General features: G+C 24.3%; 1 protein-coding gene across 1 annotated transcript; it reads left to right on the plus strand.

Annotated features, from left to right (window-relative positions):
• Positions 1-4,024: 4,024 nt before the first annotated feature.
• OCT59_010251 (uncharacterized protein) lies at positions 4,025-6,042 on the plus strand (the record flags this gene model as incomplete). Its single annotated transcript, XM_025315207.2, has 2 exons — positions 4,025-4,961; positions 5,047-6,042. The coding sequence occupies 2 exons, from the start codon at positions 4,025-4,027 to the stop codon at positions 5,922-5,924; spliced, it is 1,815 nt and encodes a 604-aa protein (XP_025183435.2). The 3' UTR covers positions 5,925-6,042.
• Positions 6,043-12,030: the final 5,988 nt, after the last annotated feature.

Consider the following 12,030-nt stretch of genomic DNA (forward strand, 5'->3'; position numbering starts at 1 on the left):
CCCCGTAGTTGATTCTATTAATCGTTTTTTATAATCACTAGGTACTGAGAAATTTAGCGTTATGGAATGGCCTATGGCGTGATAAAAAATGAAATAACTTTAGATGATCATGTGATAGTGAAATTTTTTTATGGTAAAAATTTCATCAACGTGATCTTTGGCCCGTATTATGAAATTTGGCCAAAATTAACAATGTGGTGTTAAGTGCGACATGGTCACGTGAAATGAATTTCTTTTGAAATAATTTATCTTATTTATTATTATTTATGAAAATATAATTACATGAAGATTTTTTGTACCCACAAACAAAAAAAGAAAAAAAAAAAATTACAAAAAAAAAAGCCAATTTTTTAGAAAACAGAAACATTTTATTTATAAAATTTTTTTCAAAGACGGATTTTCTTTATTTATCACGTGAGAATAAAATATAAAATTCATAATTTTGGTAATTTATAATTTTGGTAAAATTCTAATTTCAGTAATTTCAGTATATTTCAGTATATTTCAGTCAATGAATGAAAAAAAAAAAAAAAATTAAAAAATGTAATAAAATTACCTAACAGCTTAAAACCCTTCAATGGTTTATATAATCGCATAAATTTTTTACAATATTACAATATATATAATATATAATATTTATATATTATTATATTAGTCATAAACTCATAAACTAAACCTAATAATAAAATTTAACAATATAATATAATAAACCTACAGTACCTAAAGTAATTACAGTAATTGTATATTAAAACCTAATTGTAAATTACTTTACAACATATAAAATATTTCATATAACCAAGTAAAGTAAAATGGTATGTACATGCAACGAAAAGTAAGAAGCATGATGAAGACATAATACCTTACTTTTTTTCCTTAATGATTAGTGCCGCGTTGCAATTATCGTGGTTGAAATTGACGTGTAAAAATTGTATGTGAACTGTGCGAATGTGCATTTAGTTAAACGAACGAGTCATATGTTTCAAATGGTATAACAAAATAAAAAAAAAAATTATTGATAATTGTAGATGGTTTCCTTAAAGAATAACGTCAATATACTAATATCGGAACATATCACACAATGCAATGCATACGTACAGAAATAATACGGAATAGACGGAAGTTCATATCTGTACATTTATGTAATTTTTTTACATCAGGAGGTCAGTCACAAAAAAATGACTTGCATCTCCATCCCCACTTCGTTTTTATAAAGAATTTGAAACACGCATCGCCATGAATTAATGACTTGAATGCCACGATTTTTTTTAAATGAATTAACCCACATATCAAAATCTATAAAATCTATAAAAGTGTGTTACACTATAGTTTAATTAATTAATTAATTATTGTTTTGACATTTTTTATTCATTTACGATAAATAAAAAAAAAAAAAGGGATGATAGCTGCGATTACGAAATTTGGGGCCCACATTTTACATATTTTATGGGAACATTAGAATAAAGTTTAATTATTAAGATATATGGGAAATTATTGAATTTTGTGGAAGTTACACGATGCAGATATTCATCTCATTTAAAAGAATTTTTAGTTAAGATAATAAAAAAGTTAAAAAAAACTTAATAGTAAAAAAATAATGATAACGAAAAAATAATAAACCTTAAATGTTATTTTAGAAGAAATCAAGAATTATTCAGCCATAGATAAAAATGATAATAATGATAACTTTATTACAACCGGGGATATAGAGAAATTTTTGGTGTACCATAATAAAAAGTGTTTGTTAGGGTAAATCTTTGTTTATAATATAAATAAAACAATCTTGAATCCAAGAAGGTTGAAAAATAAATTATAATATACATACGAACACAGTAGGTAAGTATTTTTGTTCATCAAACCGATCGCGTATAATTTTTCCATTTCCTTCAAATCTTTCTCATTTACAATCAAGTTAAATCTAGAATATTTTTGATTGTTCTAAATACAGGGACTATGAATTCTTTAAAAGATAAAATAATTTTTAGCAATTGATGGTTACTGTGCTTTCATTCTATACATAAAAGTCGATATTGTGTGTAGATAATTTCTTTAATCTCCTTTTTTTTTTTTTTTTAAACAATAAGAAAAAGTAGCGTAGCGTTACATGTTTCAACTTGTATTATACTATTAAAAGTATTCATGCAAAGGAAGAAAACATTGGAAATGCAAATAGAAGCAAAAAAAAAAAATTTTGCAGATTATTCTTTAAAAAAAAAATCCAAGTTTCGGTTAGAGTATCTAGGCATCTTTTTTACTTACCAGATATAGGCTTATAGAGCAATAAGCACATTCTTATTCACCTTGTACCACTCGTGCATTATTTAGTAAGACTGAATGTGATTTTTATGGATAATCTTTTCCTTAGAATAATGGGAAACGAAATAAGAATTGAAAAAAAAATTTTTTTTTTTTTTTACAGGTTCATTTTCTCACATTTACGCGTAAGTGAAATTTTGAAAAATAATTTTGAAAAAAAAGATTGTCATTTTTTATTATTATGATTATTGCATGATTATTTTCATCATCTGATGATCTTTTTTTTTTTTTTTTTCAGCTTTGACCTCTCTCGTCGGCGGAAAACGAGAAAATCTGATAAAACTTTATGATATAAATAGTTTGATACCAAATATTTTCCTTTGTTTAAACGAAAGATTATTTTCCACAGAAAAAAAAAAATTGGCGTGCGTCAAATTTAACTTTTTATAAGCGCAGTAAATCCAAATATGAGCTTTTATTATAGTTATTATAAAAACTATAAACAAACAAAAAAAAAAAAAAAAAAAATATTTTTCTAAAAAAAAAAAAAAATTCTGAAACAAAGGATTTATGACATAACAAGTAGGATTGTACTACCAATCCAAAAATTTACTTTCAATATACCTAGTTTTATACCTAGTAACAAAGTAAAGAAGATTAATATAGTAATGATCAAGGGTTCTTTAATGTATGTCATCATCATAAACCCTAAAAAGTATAACCGTGGATGTGTCACTTAAAATTGCAAAATCGTTGGTAAACAAGTTATAGTTTATTACTTAATTTGGTAATTTTAAAATTACCACGTTGTAAACCAATCAATATAAATTTGATTGATCGACTTTTTATTATTTTTGAACCTCACTTTAAATTATTATGATCATGTTTATCTTCCATATACGAGGATAAATATTTATTATAGTTTATATTAGTGAAACAATTATTAAGAACGCGGTTCACTTTTTTTTTTATATTGGTAGAATAACCGGACGAGGACGGCGATATTCATCTGCAGTGTTTAGTTATGTGCACATACAAACAAAAAAAAAACCTACATTCCTAAACAATATCTATTTTCTTCTTCCCCCTTTAAACTTGTATTATACTTTTTCCTTTTCCTTTTTTTTCTCAGAAATCAAAATTTACCTTTTTCATTATATATATATAATTTTTGTGTATTATAATCATCTGTTTTTTATCTTTTTTTGTAATCATTACTTTATATTTTTACTGTAAGGTGCATGTATATTATTATTTTTATCAATTGATTATTTTATCTTTATATCAATTTTCTTTATATATAAAGACCTTCCATTTTCTCTTTTCCCCCCATTATTTTTTTTTGACGCGCAATTATAATTTCACGAAGAAAAAAATCATATTGTGTAAAAAACGAAAATTATCCCAAGCATTTATTTTAACAAGCATTTTTTTTTTTATTCTCTCTTCTCAAAAAAAAAATTATCAAAATTATTTTACAAAAAATAAATAATATGTAAGTATATATTTTTCGTTCTTATCTGTACAATGGGTAACGTTTTTTTTTTTTTTCAAAAAAAAAAAACGTTTCTTCACTGTAATATGCTGTCATAAACTTTCCACTTAACCTCTCCGCTTATCCCACTCCTCAACTTCAACTATTGATATTTGTACAAAATTTCTGTACATAAACAATTACTCGCATATTTAATGATTCATCCATTTAATGACCGCATAGTTTGTTTAACATTTAATTTTTGTACCTTTTTTTTTATTTTTATTTTAGTAAATGATGAGTTTATTACCAGAGCGCTCTTTATCCGTCTCTTCAACTTCTTCAACTTCTTCTTCCTCTTCTTCTTCTTCAGCTACTAGTTTTGATACTTCCGCTACTTCTTCTTCAACTAATATCAATAATATTACTCCTGATACTAAAAATATTGTTGAACCTCAAAAAACTTTTTTTGATAATTCAAAACAAAAATTTTCAAATTCAAAATCTCCTATCTCTACAACAAAATCTTCTTTTCCTACTATAAAGAAATTTTCTTTATCTCAACGTAGAAAATCTGATTCTGCTACTTCTAAATCAAAATTACCAAATAAATCATTAAAACGTCTTTCACTAGCTACAAATAAATCTGTTGCTGCTGAAAATACTGAATCTTCAACAACAATGGATTTTAATAGTAAAAGATCAACTAAAACAAATTTCTTTTCAACTAAAAAGAAATCTTCTATAATCGCTGAAGAACAATCACAACAATCACAACCAATTAATTCATCAATAGATTCAATATCTACTTCTAATGAACCTTGTTCACAAAATACTATGGAATCTTCAACAACAACATCAACATCAACATCAACATCTCCCGTTTCAGAATCAACTAATATTGAAACTTCTAATAATACACCTGAAACTAATGAAACTACCACTAATAGTAATAGTAATAATAATATGGAGATCACCACCTTCCTTGCTGCGCCACGTTTAACTCAACGTGTTAGATTAAGTTCTGGAAGAGTTGTTAGTTTTTCAGAAGTTGGTGATAGGAATGGTTTTCCTGTATTTGTATTTTTAGGAATGGGTTGTGTAAGATATTTTATTGCTTTCTTTGATGACTTGGCAAAAAGTTATAATCTAAGATTAATATGTCCTGACCGTCCTGGTATCGGTTTATCTGATGATGTCAAAGCTGAGGACCAACAAGTATTAAAATGGCCAGGTATATTAAAAATATTCTTTTTTTTAAAATTTTTTTTTTTTAAAAAAAAACTATTGTACTAATTATTTATTATCACGTGATATAGATGTTATAGAAGAACTTTGCGATATTATGGAAATTCCAAAATTTTTCATCATGGCACATAGTGCAGGAGCACCATATGCTCTTGCATGCGCAATGAAAATACCCCAAAGGTTACAGGGTACAATTTATTTGGTATCACCTTGGGTTAGCACAACAGTTGCCAATAATTTTAAATGGTTACAATATGTTCCAACTCCGATTATCAAATTTACAAATTCTGCTGGTATATCATTACAACAAATGAAACATGGTAGACAACCATATTCTATTAAACCAAGAAGTTCAGGAGCTTTATCAGTTCCAACAAATAGTGAGAAAAAACAACAACTTGGATTAGCAATACTTAAAGCATCATTTGCAGAAAATTTAGCAGGAGCAAATAATGATTTATTAATGTGTTTTGAAAGAAAACGTACATTTGGATTTTCTTATGCTGATGTAAATCATCCAGTACATGTATTTCATGGAACAAAGGATGATCGAATTCCTATATCAGCAGTTAAATGGATGGAAGGGAATATGACAGATTGTAAATTAACATTAATTGAAGGGGGTAAACATTCATTATTTTTAAGAGCAGAAGTAGTAGATTCAATATTTAAATCTATAGCAGTACAATTACATGACAAATCAAGTTGTAGATTATGTAGAATATTTTCAAAATGTTGGTTATTAGAAGAAGCAGAATTTTCACATAAAGAAAGAGAATTAGAAATTCAACGTAAAGTATTTGAAAACTTTAAGAAGAATGTTAAAAGAAAACAGACCGTAAACATGATGAAAACCGGTACATCAAATATTGTATTGGATCATCAACGTTCTTCTACAGATAAAATATCACAAAATGCAGAATTACTTACTGTATATAGTTATATCTAAAATATAGACTTTACAACTTTATGACATTTTTATATCGAAAATATCGAAAATATAAAATATCGAAAATATCGAAATAAAATTTATCATTTAACCCACCACCTATATTTTTTTAAGAGAAAAAAAAAGGATTAAGCAAAAAAGAAAAAAAAATCGTATGATTTTTTTTTTATGTTTATTTAATAATATTCAATTATTGTATATTATAGCATTCTTAATTATATTAGCATTTTTACATTTAGTGATCCAGCGATGGGCTGAGAGAAACTAATTTATTATTTATTTATTTTTTTTATTTATTTATTTATTTATTTCCCCTCCCTTTTTTTTAAAAAAAAAGAAACTCCTTTTATCATTATTTTTAAAAAAAGAAAATTTTCAAAAAAAAACAAAAAAAAAGATTTTTTACGGTATTACTGTAATATATTTATTTTCGTTTTATTTATTTTATTTTAAGAAAAAAAATTATTTTTTTGTATATACTTTTTTTTTTAGAGAAAAGATCAACTATATTTATTTATTTAAACATGATTTTATTTTTAAATTTAAGAAAAAAAAAATATCATTTTTATAACTTATTTTTTAACCTATATTTATTATTATACTTTTATTTAATATTGTAAGTAAAAAAGTTTAATTATGAACTCTTTTAATTATAAAAATAAAATTACTATTATATCAATATGAAATTATAAAACGTCATTATTTTTTAATAAGTGAATATAATAATAGTTAAATTATTTTTTTTAAAAAAAAATAAAATAAAATAAAGAAATAAGAAGAAAGACTGATTTTCTTTAATTGTTTTACGTGTTTTTTTTTCAAAAAAAAAAAAAGATAAAAAAAAAATTTAAATTGGTACAACAAACAATTCTCCAGACCCTAAAGGAGATCGGCTGATCAGTTTTTTTCTTTTTTCTATTATTTTATTTTTATTTTTTTGGCGTAATTTTTTAGCATTGCATATGCTTTAAATTTTTTTTTTTTTTTTTTCATCTTTCTAAAAGAAATCTAATAGAGTAATAGATATACATATTTCGGTAATTAAAATTCGCAGAGAATTAAAACTAAAAAAAATGATCGTACAACCTTAAAAATGCAAGGTTAGAAGTACAAATTAAATTAATATTCATTGATAAATAATAAAATATTATCTTATTGTAAATGGTTTATTTATTTTGTTTATTTATTATTTATTTATTTTTTTTTATTTTATTACGTAATATATATATAAAAATTCACTAACCCATGAATAATAATTTTTGAATGCGAGTAAAATTACTATAATTATCAACTTATTAAAATATGGTATAGTATCAAATTTTTTTTTTTTTTATTTATTTTTTTTTTTACCAAGTGAAAAAAACTTGTCATATCAGATGATCAAAATATTTAATAACATACATAATTTTTTTTTTATTAAAATTTTCATTTTGGGCGTTAATGTATCTTCTTTTTTCCCGGTTTAGAAAAGAATTCTTTTTTAAACTTTTTTTTTTTATTTTTTTTCTAATTTTTCTAGTTTTTCTGGTTTTTAAACAAGAAATCACAAGAAATCATTTTTTTTTTTTGAAACAAGAAAATCATTTTTTTGAAACAAGAAATCATCTAAAGAAAGTAATCATAATAGGAAAATCAATATTTAAAAATAATAAATTAAAAATAAAAAAATTCTTTAATTTTTTTTTTACAAATTTGTTTTTATTTTTTTTGTTACATATTTAGAAAAGTTTTTACTTGGTGTTACAAAAGTATATTAAAGTATATTAAACATATTAAATATTTTAATTAAATGTTGATGAATTGTTGATGTTACCAGTTACTACCCATATGATGGTATTTCAAAACGGGTTTTGTTCATATTGTATGATCAGATGAACAAGAAAAGTGGAATTAGCGGAAATTAAGAAAGAAATAATCTAAATAATCTAAAAAACTAAATAAAATATATTTTTAAACTATCATCCTTATATTAAGAGAAGAATATAAAAAATGATTGATTGTATTCATTATATTTATTTAAGATGTTGAGCGTCAAAAGGGATCACGGGAGAGTAACGATAACTGTACGATAACTGTACGATAACTATACGATAACTGTGCAATAACTGTGCAATAACTGTACGATAACTGTGCGATAACTGTTTATTATTATTATTATTTCTTATTACATACTATTATAATCGAAATCTTAATAATATAAAAAAAGTTAATTAATTATCAATTACTAATACAATACTTTATTACTAATTTATAATGCACTCAATTTTTCAATCTGTTTCATTACGATTTTTTTGTAAAATTTATTATAATTATATATAACATAATCGGGAATTCTTTATGTTAAAACCTTATCAGTTATGCATAGTTAATCTTAAATAACAATTGTTTCCCATCTTAACACTATTAATTATAACACTAAATTAGTTCATTTATGAAACTCGTAGTTAAAAAAACTTTTTTTAAACTAAAATATAATTATATATATTATATATATATTAAATTATTTAATAATAATAATTAATAATTCATTGTCACAGATCTAGTAACGATTTTATAGATTTTGAATTCTTGGTGCATAATTGAATCTGTTACATTTTGTACGTTTTTATATACCTGTTTATCGAAAAAGAATGGAAAGAATGTTCCCATAAACACGCGCACGCACATATATATATATATACATTTATATATTATATATATATGTATATATCAAATAAAATGATTTTATATTGTATATCGTTACAGTAGTATCATGTTGTGACTCGGGTGACGATAATACTTGTTACAAATATGGAGAATAAGTTTTTTTTATAAATTTTGTAAATGGAATTTAGGTATCGTATTGGATTCAGAATTTTAGAATCAATTCACAGTTAATTCTTAATTAATTCTCAATTAATTTCCCAATTTTGATGTCTTGATACCCTTAAAGGTGACATCAGTTATTTTATATTCTGAAACACAACATATTAATACAAAGGAAATTAGAACAAAGTTATAAATAAATTAGTCGAATAATGTATATAAATGAGAAGTGAGAACAAAGAGCTTAATAAAATTTCTTTATCTGTTATATGATTATATACATACATATATATATATTTATTTATCGGAATATTTCATAACTTTAGTATAATTCTCGGTTTCAAACTCCCTCGGAATAGTTAATTTATGATACATACAGTATATGATGAAATTTCCGTTATTGATTTTTTTTCCGATTATACAATTATCCCTATAAATAGTTATAGACGTACTATTTTTAGGAATTGATTAATTGATTTAATAAATTTTTTTAATCCTTAACTGAATTTAAGTCGTCACTCAATAGCTGCTGTGATTATGAATGAAAAAATATATATATATATATTTTTTTAAAGTACTTTAGTACAAATTTTAACTTATGCAATAAATATTCTTTCAATATTCTTTCATATCAAATACGCTTTGATCTTTTAAATTACATACATGACTTTGACTGATCTGGTTTCTTTCGTCATTATGATATAAAGTATCAAAAAAGATCTTTTTATGTATTAGTTGTATCCTAGGGATAATAATTTTTATTATTCCATAAGAATCTGCAATGCTAAAAAACAATTACCATATATTAACTTGAAATTTATTTTTTAATAACGCGAAATCTTGCATTTCGATAATAAAGTACCAATCGTTATCATTAAATGATTAAACCTATCAATAATTTAAAAGAATCTAATAACTGGTACGTAATGCCGCATTAAATTAATCTTCCAATAATAATATTTATGGGCCATTCATGGTGGACTATAGTTGCCCCCTAAAGTACAGTACCCTGCCCATAAAATTGATTTACTTATGCATGAAGATTATAAAATTCTCTTAATTTGTATTGTACCCGGGATTATTATACTTTAAGGGGTTATTATATTTAATGATATTTATTACGAATACAATCATTATTATCATTATTTTATTATATTGTATTTATTTTAAAATTGTTACATTCATTTTCATAATCGGATTCATTTGTACTAAAAAAAGCTAAGAAAATAAATCCCGTATTTATACGTGTTTAGGTTATACAAAGGGGAATGTAAAAAATTTATGATTAGATTGAATTGAAGAATGACCCCCCCTTTCGATCATAAACAAGTTTAGTCAACTTCTAATTGTACACCTCCTTAATTCAAAGTATCCCCCAAAGTATGGTACCCATAATAAAAAATAGATTCATCTTTTTCTTTAATTTAACAAAAGTATTTGAATCTGTTTCATCCAAAAAGCGTTTCCCTGTAAAAAATTTTATTCGATACTAATTTCTGTAAAAAACGATACATTTACGGAAAAATAACTAAAAGTCTAAGCAACTTGGATGATTTTCATCTTTTGATGCCATAAATTCCGTGAATATGATATATTTACGGAAATAACAGGAATAAAAAAACACGGAATGAATTTTTTATAGAATTTGTACCAGGCGCCACTTGTCCAATGCTAATGAAGATTGAGTTAGAAAAATAATGATATCTCGTTGAAGATCCGGGTACTATAACACACCGTTTAGGGTAATAAATTCCGTTACTATCCAATAATTTTATAACCGCATAGTAATTAGAGATGTGCCATGTTAAATAACAAAGAGTTATAACATGGTATAGTAACATATATAACGGTCATATAACAGTTATTATATAACCATAAGCAATTTGAGCACGTTGAATCAACATCTACAGTAGTAATTATAGAAGGATGAATATCAATTAGATGCCGAGTTATTTTCCAAGTTTCTTTTTTTAATATGTAACTTTTTAGTTTTTTTGCTTTAGCTTTATTTATGAATCATAAATGTTATATATTTTATATAACTGTTATTAATATTATATATGTTATATATAATATTATATAACAGTTATATATAGTATGTTATATAACCTAATATATGTAACTGTTATATAATATTATATATGTTATATAGTATGTTATATACTGTATGCTATATAACTGTTATATAATGTTATATATGTTATATAGTATGTTATATACTGTACTGTTGCTATATAACTTTATATAATATCATATATGTTATATATGTTATATGATTTCAATGTTATATTAATGTTATATATATTATATAATCGTTATATGCCCATCTCTAATGTGGGTAACTTATATACAGTATAAAGATACACCGTAAACTGAAGATACAGTCAACTCTCGATATAACGAACTCGCGAAATTTTCCAACACGTGACATTTAACCAATCAAATACGTAAAACCTCGTTATAACGAATCAGCCAATTAAATTCTTTGAATTCTTCGCTATAATCTTGTAGCGAATTTGAGATGAAAACCGGAGGGTTCGTTACAATGAGAGCTGGCTGTACGTTGTTTACTTAACTTTTTAATAAAATCTAAAGATACTTTTCTAAAAGCAGAAAATTCGATTTAAGGAAAAAAAAATTTATCTAAAGATACTCTTCAAAGGCAAAAATTCGGTTTAAGGAAAAAAATTTATCTGACTGTATTTGAATTTGTCTCGTTACGCATCTAAGTGATCTAATAGTAATAATTATATTCAAGTTACATTAACTCATTATCAGTTAGGTATCTTTTATTGAAGAATGTTAAATTCCTAATTACTACTAAGGTGTATATTATATGAACTTATCGTCGCCTTTTAAATAGCAGTTCATTGACGAATCAACTAAAAAAAAAAATTAAAAATTAAACCGGTAATTCTCAACGGATAATGAAATATTTTAAATTTTATATTCTTCCCCCAAAAAAAAGCCGAGGCCAAATCGAAAAACGAAGCGGAATCCTATTGGTCCCGACACTGTCCTGACTGCCTAACTCTCCTTACCCAATGGTAACTACGCTAATAAACAAGCAAATACAAAAACACAAAAATAGCATTTAATAAAAAAAACTACAACCACCTAATTTAGTCAAAATCGCGGTAATTCTGAATTAATTTTGTAAGATATATGTATATCTTAATGTACTTCTTTTATACAACAACTTATAAAAGCTTTTTATACTGTACAATCACATTACTCATCTCACTGTTCACTTCGTTCACTTCGCTTCATAACAATATGTTAAGAAAATTAGACACTATAA

Source organism: Rhizophagus irregularis, chromosome 18 (assembly GCF_026210795.1).
Source record: "Rhizophagus irregularis chromosome 18, complete sequence".
Lineage (NCBI taxonomy): Eukaryota > Fungi > Glomeromycota > Glomeromycetes > Glomerales > Glomeraceae > Rhizophagus > Rhizophagus irregularis.